Source organism: Dermacentor albipictus, chromosome 1 (genome assembly GCF_038994185.2).
Source record: "Dermacentor albipictus isolate Rhodes 1998 colony chromosome 1, USDA_Dalb.pri_finalv2, whole genome shotgun sequence".
NCBI lineage: Eukaryota > Metazoa > Arthropoda > Arachnida > Ixodida > Ixodidae > Dermacentor > Dermacentor albipictus.
Genome location: NC_091821.1, coordinates 376,493,850 through 376,511,335, shown reverse-complemented (window position 1 = coordinate 376,511,335; position 17,486 = coordinate 376,493,850). Strand labels below are relative to the sequence as shown.

The window sequence follows — 17,486 nt, the reverse complement described above, 5'->3', positions numbered from 1 at the left end:
AAAGAGAGAGAGAAAGAAGGAAAAGGAAGCCCTTAAATGACAGAAAAACATAGCAAGAAGAGTGTAATAAAAACATTACATTGTGCAATGGCAAAGCTATATGATAAGGACATAACACAAATATCAACTCACAATACAGATGAGACGCAATGTATAGAGCCAGCGCGCGACCTGTGACAAGCATGTATAACCGTCACTCACGCTGTAAGAGTTCTGTTCTCAATAGAGTGCGTAAGAAAGTCCGTCATTCTCAAATTATTCACTGAAGATCGCCACCTTTGCAAGAACAGCAAAACGTTTCGTGAATGTTACCTCAGCTACAAAATCTTTTGTACGTATGTCATATGCTTATATCAATTTAGCACTAAACTAATCACCCTTGTTCGAAGCCTGTCGTTGCTGTTTGCAATTAGAGTCGTGAGCTAAAACACACCCAGCAATGCTGAATTACGCTTATGGGAGTACCCTTCATTACTTTCCCCGAAATAGGGGTGACACACACGCACAAAATAATACCTGAGAGAAATAACCCGCAATTCTAAATCTACATAATTACATCCATAGCTCGGACCTGTCAGTGATCCTCAATTAAACCACCGGCATATTGCGGTGTGCCACGTCGTTTAGCGACATTCCTTGGCGACGCGTACTCTAAAGGCTCCAAGCCCCATCTCCCAATCGCGCCGCCTTTTTTGACAGGTCGCGCGCTGCCATAAGCAGAGCCGGAAGCCGCCGCTCTCCCCATTATCTTCATTCTCCTGACTGGTGTCACGCCGGCCGGCGGCGCTATGCGACGACGTCCCTTGTCTCCGACGCAGCAGGAACTCTCGTTAATACCAATTACCCGGCACCCCGCCAGGCACGCTTCGGAAGAAAGACGCAAGGATATAGAGGAAGACCTCCTCCCTCCTTTCGCTCCTTCTGTCGCTGCCTGGGACTCCGTCCATCCAAACAGCGTGTGCCTACGCAGCGCCGCCGGCGACGGGTCGAGCGAGACCCTGCGTCAGCGTCGCCGCCGGCCTATTGCTATCCATCAAGCTCGGCGTCAGCGGGATTAGGCCTCTAATACTAAAAGATGGCTTATTTACCCTCCTCTATAAGTATTTCGTCGCCGCGTTGTACGGAAAGAAAGGAAACGGGCCGCGGAAGCTCTGCGCCCCTTCGGCGACGCTATATACGTCCGGGCTGACGCTTCGAATGATGATCACGCCGCGCAAGCACACAAGCAACAGCTCCCACTGCTTTCTGATATTTGCCGCGGCTCCGCACCACGTATCGTTACCCTAGTACCTCTACTACTGTCCCGAACTTCGGCTGCACTTGTGCTCGGCTTGGCTCGTGCTCGTCTGTGCGCGTGCGTGTATACCGCAGCCGCCGGGACCCATTGGATGGCTGTCGGTGCACTCTGTCGGGACAGGTTGCGAGCTCTTTCGCCGTCATTGTGGCGCCTCTCACGCGCACACCCGTCCCGCTGACAGCGTCGCTCACAACACGTATACCCCGTACCCTACAGTCAGCAGTCGTTCAGTTAGGGAGAGGAAGAATTGGGGCGGGGAGTTTCGCCGTCGCGCCGTGTATGTGCACTTTAGCGCTTTTCGTACCGAATTGATTCGAAGCGTGGAGGTAGCCTGAGGGAGAACGACGGTGAAGAGGAAGAAGGGAGGGAGAAGGGGCCACTTTGACGTAGTGCGTCTCTTTCGATCAGCACCGACGTATTTATTTCCCGTACATCACGTGGGTATACAGACAGGGAGACAAAAGGCGACGGGCTAGGACAAGTGTATATGCCGTTTACCCGATCGAAGCTGATTGTTTTGTCTCGGAGTTCTCACTCTGTGCGCTGCCGCCTCGTAAGCAAGTCTTCCATCCTTTGCAGCGCGCACTGTTACCACAGCAGACACGTTGTTAAGCAGATCGCTGCGCCAAGCCCTTTTTTTTTTCTCGTTGTCCTGACGTGTATTTTGCGTCTCGGCCTTTGCTTTAGACTGGGCCGCTTCGGCCTTGTACACTCGCCGAAACAGATGAAGAAAAATGGATGATTGCAATAAGTGTTTAGAAGCTGCAAAATGGTACGCCAAAATGTTGCAAGCCAATCGTTTCCAAGTGCAGCGCTATTTTTCTATAGGTACATTCTCTTTTGTCGGAATCGTGTGACCTTGTCTTTGTGTCCTTCGTACCTTGGCGCCTGCAGATTAAGTTCCTGGTGGCTCCACAAAGAGCAGTTACAAAAGGCTCATAACTACTAACAGTCGCTTTATTTCCTTATACATTGATACGCTAGCATCTGCCTTTGAGTGGGCAGGCAACGATATGGATAAAAGCGCCAATCGAATCTCGTGCGTCGCTTTCCCGCGATCGCTATGCTCCCATTGAGGTGACCTCGCGACATCGTGGTCATTAGAGTGACGAAATAAAAAAAAAAACTAACAAAGAGCAGGTGCTTTAAGAGGCTTCAGAGGAATATCCTCCCACTATATACCCAATAAACCTGGCATGCGGCACGAATCACGTGCTCAGAAATGTTTACATTTGTTGAATGAGCGCTTCCACTTTGGAATTCAGCTGTTTTATGTGCCACCACTACGACCTGATTAGGAGGCAACCCATAGTGACAGACTCCAGTTTAACCTCCTGGGGTTCATTCACGTGCACCCAATGCACATTACACGTGCATTTGTTTACCCGAGCGTTTTTTTGCATTCCGCCCTCATTGCAACGCAGCCGTCGTGGCCGGCATGAAACCCGTGGACTTGTTCTGAGTAGTGCGAAGGGATAGCCACTGAGCTACCACTGAGGATCTTCCGCTTAGGTTGTCATATTCAATATATTGGCCCCATTATCAACTGTTGCTCTCCGTTTAAGTTTCTCGTTATCTCGTTGTCGCTTTTTCTAACGTTACCGAAATTGCCTTCTACGCCAGAATGTGCCCCACATGGGCACACTCTTTCGTTCATGTCATTGTCTCTAACAAAGGTTCAAGCCAGCGTGCTTAATCCGTGTTCTCGTTATAACTGCTTTGCAGCGTGGAAGTAACCAAACAAGTTTGGGCTTATCAAAAATGCCACAATGGACTGTTCAATTGGTTCTTGATTCTTTGGTGCTTCTCTGTCATTCCATGGGCAAGCTATAACTTTCGTATCTCGATGGTTGCCGCAGGGAAGCCAGGTGTTAGCTTCATTAAATTATTTCTTTCGTCTCTTCGACAGCAGCTATAACTTAGTAATCCGGACGGCCTTGGAGCATGAGTGTGCGGTCCTAATCTTAACTCGTTTCTCTCTCTTAAATCGTAGAGTCTCGGCCTGAATTCTATATTGTAATGAATGGTCACAAAACCAAGCCCATCAGGTCACTTTTGAATCAACACGTTTGTACCCCCACCACCACTTCCGTCTCAATACAAGGGCGTATAGGGGCACGGGAGGAAAGCTGCGACACCTGCAGCATACTTTCGCTGTCGGCGCACCAGTGTTCGTACACCGCGGCAAAACGCGAATGGATAACTCTAAACGTGATGAACAAAGTGCGTGCTGTATAGTCAGCGGCTCTTTTTAACTCGGCGCCGCTCTCGCGTGTCTCTTCGCAGGCGTCCCGGAGCCGACGGTGACCTGGTGGCGCAACGGCACCGAGCAGCTCCACCACACGGCCGACAGCTCGTCGCACGGCGTCTCCCGGTCCACGCTGGAGCTGCCGCAGCTGCACCGGCACGACCTGAACGCGTCGCTCGTGTGCAAGGCCTCGAACCACAACGGAACCTACGTAGTCACCAGCGCCGTCTCGCTCGACCTGTACCGTAAGTATACGCTGCTAAGTGGCCCGTTTTCGGCATATACGTACCGTCTTGTGCACAACAGTATGGAGATACACGGCCCACTGTAACCGTGACAAGACTGCGCGTAAAGCCTTCTGTCGGGGCTCCAGTCTCTGAGGCTAGACTTATCTGGCACTGCGGACATGCTGAGCGCGTTTGGGCGCCTTTATGCAAGATGAAATAAGGCCAGCTCTATAGTGAATTAGTCACTACGACTTATTCCCCATCCAAACACTACAAATAGATAGGTAGGCTTGTAAACAAATTAAAAGAAAAAGATTCCATCTGTGTAAAATGAAGCGTGAGTAATAACGAACTAGAACGGGTTTTCTCAATTCCTCTTTTGCCATTTCGGCACAATAACACAATTCAAGCAAGGAATTGCGATCTTCTAGTGGGAATAGGGCGTAAGAGTTGCTTATGCAGTGGTACTGCAAAGCATCCTTATGTAGTCACGTGGAAGGTTCAACGTCACACATTATTCTTCATTAACTTTCCTTTTTTTTCTGGAGAGTGTGCCCTAGTAAACGACGCGCAGTTTTGGGGGCTCGTTTTCTACGAGCCACCTGTGCTATAGGACCCACATCTGACAAACTCCTGGTTATGCTTGTACTTGTGCTCCGTTGGCGGGTGGGAAGAGAAATGCAAGCATTCGCCAGATACAGTGGCACAATCAGCTACATTCACAGAAGGTCTGTGTGGGCCTGCAGAAACGTTGCTCCTCAAACCACTTATTTCGTCTCTCAAACGTTTCTAATCATTGTAAAGACATATACGCTTACGGCGACTTTCAATTCCGTGATGGTGAAACAGCTAGGGGATATAAAGAAAACGAAACAAATTGCAAAGTTCTTTTACGTACGAAAGCAGCGCAGGGGACATTCAAATATGTTATAGTGAGAGGCTCCGGTATATATTGAAGCGAGGTGTGTGTGACCGTGCTAGTTGGTAATCCATTCTAAGCAGGGGCGCGCCAATAGGTGAATAACATAAAGAAGAGACGGGCATGATTTCACTGCGTGTGGTTCTTTCACGCTTTCCTGTGTTCAAGCGTAAACGAGTGTCTTTGCATTCCGCTCTCTAAAACTTGTGCCGCCGAAACTTTAAACTCCTTTAACTTGTGGCTTCACGCTCAGTAGAAAAACGCAGAGTAGGCAGTGAAGAGCCACGGCGGCTCAACCAAAAGTAAATATATATATATATATATATATATATATATATATATATATATATATATATATATATATATATATATATATATATATATATATATATATATATATATATATATATATATATATATATATATATATATATATATATATATATATATATAAGCCCACACACGTACGTGAAGAAGCAGGAGGAGAAAGAAGCGGGGATGTTAACCAGGTTGGTTTACCCCGCGTTGAGGGCCACAGCGAGATAGATTATAGTAGAGGGGAATGTAAAGGTGGGAGAGGTGAGAGCATTAGGAAGGGAACATGCGGTGAACGCGGCAGCACACACGTAGTGCCACCCAACAAGGTGAAAAATTATAAAACAAAAATCAGAGTAGGGAGGGTGGTGAGCGTAGAAGACCATTTGCAGCGGAAAGCTATCCTTTTTTTTTTCCTATATATAATTGAAACGTATACCTTTGTGCGCTTAAACTTTTGCGTCTCTATTTCGCATACACGAGTCAACTAGGGCGGGTGGATCTTGCTATGATTCTCCGCAGCGTGCATAATTTAGTATATTCTTTCTAAACGAATCTGCATGAGCAAGGGGCGCGCAGCCCTTCAGAGGCGCTCCTTCTTCTGTGGTATACACTGCGGGAGGGGAACTCCTGCGCCAAATAAAGCGAACGAATCTTCTCCTCGTAGGCTGAAGGCTAGGGCGTATAATCTGATCTCGTTAAAACGAACATCTGATTACGGCGGTGTGTAGTACGTGCTCAGCGAAAGACATGCGGCGTCCTTCGGAGGCTTACCGAAGAAATGTTCAAACCAGAACTGCCTGCATAATGCATGGCAAATTTCGCTTGGATAGCCAGTTTTTAAGCTGGTGTTCTTAACGAGAACAGCGAAGTTGTCGTGTCGATTTATCGTACACGCTCCGAGCCTATACTGAGTCAGAATGCTTATAGAGATTATGAAGTATCGAAAAAAAAAATTTGCGAGATTCGGTTCTCGATCTTGTCAACGAAAGAGGGCTTAATTCTAATTACATTATATATTGAACTTTAGTTGAGAAAAAAGTTCTGTATAATATATTAGCAATGAGGGCCACTGCAATAATAATCCCAGAACGCTGAAGCACGCTGGCTTTGTTGTATGTGCAAAAGGACATTCAACATTAATTAAGAACAATCGCTGCTGCTTTTATTTTTAAAAAGTGGCCTTTGTTTCTTGCTTCGTAACTGTAGTGGCTATCGCTGCCTCTTGATGATGTGCGAATGATGATCGCGAGGTGCAAGTAAGCTTACGATTGTCACTCTTTCGGAGATCAATATATAGTTGGCAATGAAAGATCTGCTGTAGGCAAGCCGGTGATCCGGTAACGAAAGGCGTTTATTCATGGGAGGGAGCGATATAAGTACACTTGGAAAGGGGTGACGTAGGCGTCACATGTTAACAGTCTGGGCGCTATCAGAATGACAGTGTGATATGGCCACACTGCAACATGTAGGTTCGATTTACGTTCCCGACACTCCTTAGTGACATTTAGTACCACCCCTTCTCACGTTGCTGAGTATTGTGGGTTTTCATAGCTGCCATTATACTTTGGCTTCTGCTTATTGGCCTCCGGGTGTCTTCAGAAAAGAAATCCGCTGTCTATGTCTACGTGCGTGACAATAGGGATTGTTTCAAGATTGTTCCAAAGCGGACGTGTTCTGAGAAAGAGATCGTTAAAGCTAGAAATCCGCTAATTTTTGATGTTGTTTAAGATGTCTTAAGACTGAAGGAAGCAAGCGCAAGCTTTATGTAAAGCTACAGTCGGCGTAATGGGTCTCGTGCTCATTAGCGCACAGGCCAAAAGATGCTGTGACACTAACATACGGGGCCAGTGTCGCCGACGCCATCCACTAAAGCTTCGAAGAACGCGAACCGATTTTCTTAACTTCAAGAGACGCTTGTCTTAGTGTGTACACGCCCACGCTTCGCCCAGTCCAGCATCAAAGTTCGGCAATGCTCGTGTTGCGGCATTCGAGGGCGACTGCTGCCTCGCGATAACCGTCCCGAAGCGTCATCGCAAATCTGAATCGCGTCCCTCCAATTTCGCTCATTCCGCTCGCTAGGCTGTGTGTTGTGGCGCTGCTGTCAACTGTGGAACGATTTAGGGCTACCTGCATGCAGACCTTGCCTACCTCACGTGTGCCAGCAAAGTACCTCGGGCGTTGTTAGCGTGAAACAATTGGCTTGATGTCTTCGCGATGGATCGGCAGTGTTAGTCAGCTGAAGATTTTTTTTCTGTTTTTAATCGATGCTGGTAACGGTAGGGTGTTGAATGTGGTTAGACGGGCGTAACCCGCATAGCGAAGCACAGCGAAAACGGAAGGCAAGTGAACCGTGCGTGCCTTCTACACAGTGCTCTCGTGCCTGGCACGGCTTCCGCGTTTGCTGGCGGCAAGTCTTGCGGTCTCGCCTTTGTCGGGAAATTGCGTCAGACGCGCGTTACGGAAGTCGTCGTTCATCCTTACCATCGCACGTAAGTTCGCGTACGTAAGGCACAGCGTCTAGCCACTTAACGTTAAGCAGGGAGTGAGCTCGCTCTGGTGTCCATTTCTCACCCACTACAACGCAGACTTGCATTCAGTGATCTCGTAGATGTGAGTATAGCGGCGCAAATAAATAACTCACTGGAATTTCTCAGATACCAGCTGCTTCATCCAGATATTACTTGTGCAGCTGTCAAATGTTGAAACCTCTGAAACTAAGTGCGGTAACGTAGTTAAGTGTAATTTTGAGACTACATAAAATAACGTAGGATAAAGAGTTTTACGTTCAACTTTTACGGTTTTTCAATCATGCGCCGCTAAGTTACATTGAACGTCAAAAAAGAAACATGCACTACGCTTGCCTAGTTAGTAGAAATCTATTACTTCAAGGATAGAACTCGTTACCATCGTTAATTCCCTGTGGACCTTGTGCCACGTGCAAATGCGGCTCACGCACTAGCTCCCGTTGACAAAAGGAGGCGAGTACAAAAATACGCAATAGTTAACTGGTTGAGATGCATGTTTAGAGCGTAAACTAAATGTTAGATGGAAGGGCGAGGTGATGCAAACAATTTCTACGACAACCTACATATAAACTTCCATGCAGCAACGTCCAGCGAACGCGGATAACGCTATGCCAATTTAATTCATTCCTTTGTTGATTCACTGCATTTTGGCTTCCCAACACAACGTAGATATATTTGCAGACAAATTACAAAGCTCCGTTAAATCCATTGGCTGGTTCATTGTTCCTCCGCCTGCATTTTTTTAATGTCTTTCAGTCTTTCATCGCCTTTGCTTTATCGAATTGTTGTCGCCGTTATCCTACCATGTAATGTAGACCAGTAAGCGCGTCTGCGTTCACACATTTCTTCGTGTACACGTTCGGGCTTGCGTGAGTCGAACTGTAGGAGAAGCGTTAAGGCGCGACCCAGGCGCAGCTAATTTATGCGTGCAATCTCCGAGATACTTACCCGTCTAGCGCGCCACTGTGCCGGTGAAGTGTCCCGGCTGCACGCATGGCCGCGCTCGAACGGGATTAATCTGGGCGGAGTGTCGCGGCGCTCACAGCGCGCAATCGTTCGTTGTGTCTCCTCGTAGTTGCGCTTGTTTTACTCCTTTTTATTTGCTTTCCCAGGTTGGCTGAATTGTGCACCTAATTTAACCCAGCGTTTTCTTCCGGGTCGTTCGTGATCCGCTATCGCGTCGAGCGAGCTATGGGCGACGGCGTTAGCACAGCGCGCTTCAGCTAAGTCCCGGATGTCGACGCACAAAAGCTTTTGCTGGGTGCCGTGGCTTTTTGCCGGGCCATGTATTGATTCACCACAACGCGCACAAAGGGCAGCGCGGCAGGCAGCTTCCCCGAATTCCACTGCGGCTGATGACTCTGCACAGACGTCCCCACCTGCTTTCGGAAGCGCTGAGCTACCGCGTTGAGGAAAATGGCGTTTCAAAGCGCCTGCCCAGTTTCGGAGGTGGTACGCTTCCGAAAGGGCAGAATAATAGGGCGAGTAAACCAAACAGCTTTTTTTCCAATGCATGACGGATGCTTCCTTGTATTGCACATCTGTCGTGCACCGCAGGAGCGCTGTAGACAAAACCGTAGACACGTACTCTAGCAATGTTTATGACTTCCACTTTCTAAACGCTTTTAGTTCGCACATTTATCAGAAAGCGAAAGGTCAAATAAGAAATTTCAAGCAGCACGCAAAAAAAAAATCTAACACTGCAAGAACTACGTGTTCCTAACAGAATAGAAATAAAAAAAACGTAAAGAAACGCAGTAAGCTATTGTTTGGTATAAGCTGCGACGCGCATGTCCCCTCTTTTCGTTCTGCTTGTGACACAAGTTTGCAGCACAATTACTGTCCTCCATTAAAACAGGAAAATGTGTATTTCGTTTATGTCACTACGTATGTATATACGTTCATATATTTCTCCATTTCAACACAAAGTAAATATAAGTGTGCAAACCCTGAGAAGCACTGCCCAACATCGTGGAAAAGAAAGGAAGAAAAGAAAGAAAAGCTGCACACGAAGAAGTATTTGAATGATTGGAAAATGTAAAGAGGTCGGCCGGATAATGGAGCATCTGGCCTGCTACTCTACGTAATCTGCAGAAAACAAAGTATTAGCCAAAGCATAGAGAAAAGGAAGTGAGCTATTAGATTTGTCATCGCGAACCCACAAAAACAGAACTGTCCTCGCTTAAAAAGGACGGATAAGCGAGAGAAAACAAGGAGTGGAAATATAGGCGGGCCAAGTAGATGGTCCCTCGGTTTGCTGTCCTACACTGGAAGTAAGAGAAAGGGAGAAGTGGAGGAATAAGGGTGACATAAAACCGCCTACCTTTATCGAGGAGTGTGGCCGTCCTGACCCCTGAGAAGCCAACCTGAAACTGAACGGTGAAAAACAACGGTCGGTCAAAATGCGCTTCTCGCTAAAATTATACGTAAGGAGGACCACTTCAGAAATGCCAATACACTGGACTGGAGAAAGTGATTCCTGTGTAGTTGGGAATGTGAAGCGTTCAAATCAAGCAACGCTGGTTTAAGAAAATAAAGAATCGATACCGCTTTAGTATATAGGCGTGCAGTTTCGTTGGTTAATAAACGTTAAGTCACCATTTCTAAAAGTCTTACTTTTCCTCTCTATTTCTGTGTGTCTGTGAGGGGAGCGGGGGCTTTGCTACGTGCCGCTTAACCCCGAAGAGGGCCAACATACACCTTCAGAACAAGGGATGCGCGGAGAGCAAAAATTAACTAGAGGCCCGCTTTATAACCATCATAAATAAGCGGAAGCGTTGTGTTCTCAGCTCATCAATCATTTATCTCAAACCCTGTCCCCCTCTTTCATTGCTCTCTCTATACACACAAATACGCGCATGTAGAGAAAAGAAGATGAAAACAGTACATAAAAGTGACCCAAAGAAACGAAAAAAATATCTTGCTCCCCGTAGAGAGGAATAACGAGAGCGTTATCGAATCTCTCCTCCTCCTTTCCTTTCCTCGTGCTGACGCTTTTGTCTTCCAACCGAACACTCTGCACCTCTCAGTCTTTCTGTGTTTTCTTTTTTTCTGTCTCTAACGCCCCATTGGTATCGGGACGCATATTATTTATAGCACATCTTCGTTCCCGTTCCCCAGCGCTGCTATCGCTCACTCATCGGCCTACAAGCCGCACGAGCCCTCGCTCTTCTTCCCTCCATTGTATTTTTTAATGGCGGATGCATTACGTGCTCGGCGAGTGTCAGGCGCTCTCGTTTGTGCGCCCGTTCGTTCGCCGATCGGCGCTTCCGCCTATCAGCGGCAGCGCTCGAGGCGGCAATGGCAGAACAGCCGAGCGCGGCGTGCTCGCAGCGTGGCCCCGAGAAGAGCGGGCGGAAATGAAAACCGTTAACCCGCGGCGGGATCTCTCTCGCGTCTAGCGCTGCTTCAGTTTATCGCTCCCGTAGACACCCCACTCCTTTAACCCCCCCCCCCTCCCGTCCCCCTTCCGTAGCACTGGCGCGCTCTGTCGCAGTTGATCGAGCCCAACTTTGGCCCGCCAAACCTCGCCCCTTCGTGTTTTTTTCTTTTCTTTCTGTTTTTTTTCTGTACTGCGGGGCCATTTGGTGCTCCTTTCTGAAAAAATATTAGCCTTTAAATAAGTAAGCGCCCGCGCGGTGGCCTGCGCCGCTCAGTCCTATCAACGTTCAACCGCGCCGACCGATCCCTGATGGGCAATCGATCGTCGATGCTGCTACCGCTTCTGCCATTGTTGCCGATGGGGACGCTGCCGTACAGGCTTTCGCTGCTTCTTGCGCGCAATGAACGAGCAAAAACAGGCGATGGGAGATAATGGAAAAATAGGGTTAAATGAAAATGTGTGAAAAGCGCCGCTTTCCTTTCGGACTATAATGGTGTCTCGGACGTGTTGCGGGCGCGCCTGCATATTTGAGACCGCTTATACATAGAGGCGTAGCAAAGATTGTATGCTACAGAGTGAGGTGCGCAGGCTAGATGACGCCGTCTCGAAAGACGGAAAGGGAGAGAAAGCTTATATAAGTATAGATATGGACAAGACGACGACAACGTAGCTGCCATGGCGCTCGTGGCAATATTGGAAGACATGGGCTTGAAACATTTTTTTTTTGCGTGTCTCCGATCGTCGCAATATTGAATTTGTTAGCGACAAGAACCAGGCTTGTCATGACTGGAAGTGCTTCCATGTTTTTTTTAATTCTTTGTTGCCTGGATCGTAGGAGTTGCGTATTGTACCCGCGTGCTTGCACTCCGGCATACACATGCGTCTATGCGCGCGCGTGCGCTCATGGGAACATTTTGTTTCTGTCGAAAGGAAAGGAAACAGGGGGTGTGGACGTGCTTGGGGCAGGAGGCAGAAGCACTGTATCGCTTGCAAAGCAGCTGCAATGGTAAATTCCATTGGGCAAAGTGGAGCACCTCGAAGTTCCCCAAATGTGCTCTGCAGAGGGCGCGTCATGTCCTGCCGGTCTCTGCAATGCAGGCGCGAGCGCTCGCCGCACCAGTCCCAGAACTTCGATGAAATTTTATGCAATTTGAATACGCGCCATGTTGCCATGTAATACGATAAGATATGTGATGCAATATGACAAAACAGTAGTATTTCATGATATAATGATAGCAACAATTGCGGATTTTTTTTCAATTCTTTCCTGTACATTATACCTGCACATTTTTCTGTACATTTCTTCACACGACCATGATGTGTCGAGACATAGGCAGCGACATGACTTGACCACATTTCCAAACTCCATGAAGGATCTAACAAAGAAATTTGCCTATAAGCTAACACAGTTAACCGACAATATAGTTCCCGGAGTTGTTCGTGTACTTTGTTCTCCATTTAATAGGCTCACCAAGAAACATAGGGCAGGCTTTACCGATCCCCCAGGAACCGCGCACTGATGACGACGAAGCATAGAGAAGGGGAGTTATTGCAAACCAAACCCTATAGGACTGCTCGCCCCAAAATGTGTCGGGCGTGAGAAATTAACTGTTTATGCAACAGAAGTAAATGCCTACAACCTAGACACGGGCTCGGCCGACCGCACGATAACGCAGCGCTAACTTCGGCGTGCGTCTTTCATTATCTCGAAAGCGGACGGCCGAAATGCCGCTTCGGGTGGTGCCGCGTCATCGCAGCGTGAAGCCCGCGTGAGTAATGGCTGCTGGCCTACCGCGAGAGGCGCGACGGACACGCGAGCGTCAGGGTCCCATCAATACTATGCAAATTTGAGAGCGTTCGGCCGTCGTTGAAAGGCCAGCAACCAGGCGTAAGACGAATCGTCCCGGATGGGAACAAGCTGTTTCGCGCAAGCGATGCCTCCATTTGTCTTAGGCCTCAGCGCAGTAGATCCCCCTTGACGGGGCTCTGCACAACCCTAGCACTCGGGGCAGAAGAAAGCCCCCGTTCTCTCGTTTCTTTCCCGATTCCATGCATCCAAGCTCGTCCTTTCTGCGCATTATTTTTCTGTCGTATTTTAGCACTTTCGCGTTGTCAGCACATGTCTTGCTGTTAAAGGAGAAAGAGAAAAGAAAGAAAGAAAGAAAGAAAGAAAGAAAGGAAGGAAAGAAAGAAAGAAAGAAAGAAAGAAAGAAAGAAAGAAAGAAAGAAAGAAAGAAAGAAAGAAAGAAAGAAAGAAAGAAAGAAATACAAAAACGGTAAGTACGAGACAAGTTTCTATGAACTGGTGTCGAGGGAACTTCCAAGTTATGAAGGCATACAAAGCACTTGCACCCGCAACTCATCCCTGCAAGCTCTGTGCGTTCTAAACGCCATTGATGAGCACCAGTGAGTCATAAATCCATCTGTCCTTGCACTTTTCGGCAAGCTAACGGAGAACGGCACGTGCCGCTCTCTACGGAAGATGAGCGGATGTCACAGTAGCTAAATCGTTGTCGACGTCACGCCACCGCGCTTGGTTGAGTGTCCACTCACAAATTACAAGAAGGAGGCGAAAGTCCCGTAGGATGTGGCGACCTTTAAGAAAGAAATGAGCACAACACGGCTGCTAGGAATATTCGGTAGCCATGTTAGTCGCTGGGGTGTGTTTCCGGCGCTTTTGAGAAGGCATACGCAGGCAACGACGACCAGGGTAAGGAGACAAGAATTTGTTTTAGCTTAGAGCAAGAAAAGGTTAAATCTACAATCAAGTTGTAAATTTAAGGTCGGTATTTTTTTAAGGCAATTTTCCTTTTTGTAGGTCAAAATAAGCGTGGGCCAGCCAGGTGGATTGGCAGCGTTTATTATGGGACCATTTCGTGCGCCTTGCAGGGTTAGGCTACTACAACGAGCTCGATCACTTCTGCCTGCCCTTACGCTGTAAATAAACATCTTTACATTTGGTAACGGTCCGGCTTAAGTAAACATCTAAGTAGCTTATTTATTTACTATCTTGTTCAGTTGTTTCTTATTAGTTTATTTGGTTGTGACATCGTTGAATGTTCAGGGGCCTCACGAACTTTTTACTTTGTTTTGAGCCTAAGTAAATTAAAGGTGGTGAAATGACGGACTATTTCGGTTGCGTTAAATGAGAAAAATATTCCAGAATCACAGAATTATGTAAACAGTTTGTGTGACCTTAACAACGCCCGCTGTGAAGTACGGTTCAGTGAAGTTTGAAAACATTTACCCATGTTGACTGACTAGCGCTTCGACACGGCACACGTCGTCATCGTAAGCATTCTTTAGGTGGGAAGCGCACACTAATAATAATGTGTAGCGCTCATTATGCATACAATTCTTGTAAATCTGATTTCATTGATGAATAAACTTGAAACTTGAAACTTGAAACTTGAAACTTAATAATAATAAGAACCACAGGTATCTTTCTTGCTGCAAGATAAATTAATGCTACTAAAAGGAAGATACAAAAACACGGACGCAAATAGGAGTGAGCAAAACAAAACAAACGCCTGCCTTCTTTTTGTTCCTCTCTACGTCCGTGTCTGGACGCGTGCATTTCAGTACCGCAAATTTCTAGCAATTTGATCAACTCGAAGTCATTCTGAAATAAATCAATACATGTAGCGCTTCAAACACTGCACAAACATTGACTTGTCTGAATATATGCAGCTCCGTCATCCCGCGACTTTTCTAGACTTTCCGTTAATCCATACAGTATAGTCATGATTGTCGACGACACTTTCAGATAACATGGACGAAGAATCCTTATCCAGATTTCATTAAAGAAAAGGACTCTCATCAACCCTAAAGGAAAATGTTAGTGCGCTAACATGAAGCCCTGCATATGCTGTCAACACAGGTTCCGTGCCCATCAGTGCTTCGGATTTGTACAAAACAAAAACTTCATTAAAAGGAATGATATAACACTACATATCAGCGCGACATACCAAATACCAACATACCAACAGCGCCCTATGGTTTTGAATGTTTGAAAATCACGAGAAAATCACTGACTCCAATCAATTCAACATTATATCCTCAGCCACAGCATGAATCCGTCAAATGATGTGTGTGTCAGCACGGATACGAAAGACCCGCCTCCTTCGGTGAGCGAACGATCTCTAACAATCAATAGTCCCTCTTTCCATGGCACCGAACCGTTATCCATGGTCACTGCAGCGTACGCTCTCATGCTGTTGCCGCTGTTCTTTCTGCCGCTGCGTCAACAGCTGCTCCTGCTTCTCTTGTTTCCGTTTCAACGTCGCTGTTGGGAATCTACGTCTCCAAAAAAGAAATCGTGTCTCGAGCGTAGCGGCTCAGTGTTGCGTTCCGAGCAACGAGACACCTCTGTTCCCGAAGGTTGCTCATCGATTCGGCTTTAGTCCCCGGCCCGGACCCGAACCAATGCGCGCAGTACTTCTCCTTTCTTGCACACCGCCCCCCGCTATGCTTTGACCTTCGATATTGCCGTGTGCGTGCGTGCGTGCGTGCGTGCGCGCGCGTGTGTGCGCGTGTCTGGGTGTTTGTGTGTGTGTGTGTGTTTTGTGCGTGTGTCTGTGTGTCTGTTTTATGTGTGTGTTGTGAGCGTGTGTGTGCTGTATATGTGTGATTTGTGTGTGTGAATTCACTTTTACAATGATGCTGTTTTAGAGCTTAAACTGCCTTGTACGTAAAAGCTACACCTGCGTTCTGGATATAGCTTTGCTAACGTTGGCCCGCTTGAATGGTGGAAATAAACTGCTTAGCGTTTGAACGGAATATCGGCGTGATATTCTCTGAAGCGAGAAGCACGCATGGAAGCGCGTCATTTCTGTAATTGTCATTTGAAAACTCGTCATCCTCGTTTTGTTGAATCTTTAGTATTGCATGGTGAGTAACCGACGACATAATCATATAATATATACTAGTGAAATACGCCCTGCATTTGTTTGCCCTCATCGTTGTTCTTCGTTGTAATAGTTTCCAAACCTGGAAATTGTGGAGCTGGAAATTGCAAGTTGTTGTTTTATAGCGTAGATTTTATGCACAACGTCATCTGAAACTACATAACTTGCTCCCTCACTTAACTAAACCAACTTCAACTTTAAACAAAGTTCTCGGCAGATATTGAGCACGAATTCTTTAATTCAGCTTGTTCAGCCGTCGAAAAATTCACGTTTTTACCGGGAGAAACATTACCGTCGTCATTGTGACATCCCCTGCTCGACTGCGGCTATTCTGAGCATTCAAGGTAGTAGGGCCACATTCCTCTCCAGTCAAAGTCTGCTGCTATAAGTAAACTTTGCTCCAATGTTGTCGTCGTATACACTCGCAATATCATTGCTCAACATACGGCTATGAAAAAACTTCCAGCAACCCTTTGAAGAACTTATATCACTTATCCTTCAACAACAAATGTGCTTCCATTCAACCGCGGTGCCAGGAAAGCGCTGTTACTTGCCTTGACCAGTGTGCCGCAGAGAAAGGACTTGGGTAGCAAACAAAAAACCGGTGTGCTCTCAGAACTGCCAATACTGTGAAGTCGCCGGCGGAAGCCGCGGATCTGCCTGGGCGCGTCTCCTCTTCAGTAAGACAGACGCATCGTCCTTGCACCCGCATAGAGCCGGTTAGGCCTTGTGTCCGAGTCAAACCAACGTCTAAGCCGCACGCCCGACTCGCGCCAACGAACGTCAACGCGCTTAAACAAACATAACCGATGTGAAGTTCATGTATACCCAGACCTGTGGAGACAGCGACAGACATTGAGAATCACTATACCGGTATTACGGCTGCCGGCACGAAAGCGCCTTCGTCCGCCCTTCCTCATAAAGTTTGCGACACCGGTGAGTGCGCGTGTCGGCGTTATTGGCAGTGCGGCTAAGTCGCAGCTACTCAATAAGACGCAAAAGTGAAACTTTGGCGCAGCCTTTTCAAGCACGCTCCCGCGGGAGCGCTCAAGGGGAGACCCTGGGGACGGAGCGTGCTTCAAAGCCGTGCTACCGCTGTCTCTCGCCGCTTGTCCGACGCTGGCAGATGTGGCCGCAGAAATAAAAAAAAAGAGAAAGGACCGCGTCGCCCGTCGTGCCTGGCCCCTCTCTCACTTGGTGCCCGGCCGCCAACAGCGGAACACCTCGGCGCCACGAGGCCTTTTGTCTTCCCATTGTTGACTAGAGCGGAACGGACCCGAGACGCACGCTGTTGGCGCGTGCCGGAAGCGGTCGCACTGGCTCGTGTCTCTCGTTTTATTTATATTTTTTCCTGCAGGACTGCGTTAAGGGGAGCTTGACGGGGCCGTACACAATCGCGCGAGGTAATATAACAGCCGATGAGATATGTACAAAAAAAAAAGATGACGGAGAATATTAAAGCTCATAGCTTTTACGTTGGTTTAGGCGTGTGTGCCGCAGCATGCTGTGAGGAAAACGTCCCAGAGGTTTACATGCGAGCTGCAGTTAAAACTTCGTCTAACTGGTCCAGTTCAAGCAGTTTATTTAGCTTGCTGCGCGAAACAAGCTTTATGATAGCTTTGCAGTAAAGACCTTTGCGGCACTTCTAGATGTTGCGTTGATG

The 17,486-nt window shown here is 47.4% G+C and overlaps 1 protein-coding gene and 1 long non-coding RNA gene across 4 annotated transcripts in view; one reads left to right on the top strand and one right to left on the bottom strand.

The window, feature by feature from the left end:
• LOC135901743 (neural cell adhesion molecule 1-like) overlaps positions 1-17,486 on the top strand; it is a 723,087-nt gene that overhangs the window by 674,361 nt on the left and 31,240 nt on the right. For all 3 annotated transcript variants that reach the window (XM_070531921.1, XM_065431564.2, XM_065431565.1), the window contains one exon: positions 3,584-3,790. In XM_070531921.1, the coding sequence (XP_070388022.1) occupies positions 3,584-3,790 (207 nt within the window). The remainder of the gene's footprint in view (positions 1-3,583; positions 3,791-17,486) is intronic.
• The window catches only part of LOC139054624 (uncharacterized), a 109,243-nt gene continuing 95,421 nt past the window's right edge, over positions 3,665-17,486 (bottom strand). The window contains exons 2-3 of the long non-coding RNA XR_011511368.1: positions 9,858-9,906; positions 3,665-3,783 (exon numbers count right to left, since the gene is read on the bottom strand). This is a non-coding gene — a long non-coding RNA (uncharacterized lncRNA). The remainder of the gene's footprint in view (positions 3,784-9,857; positions 9,907-17,486) is intronic.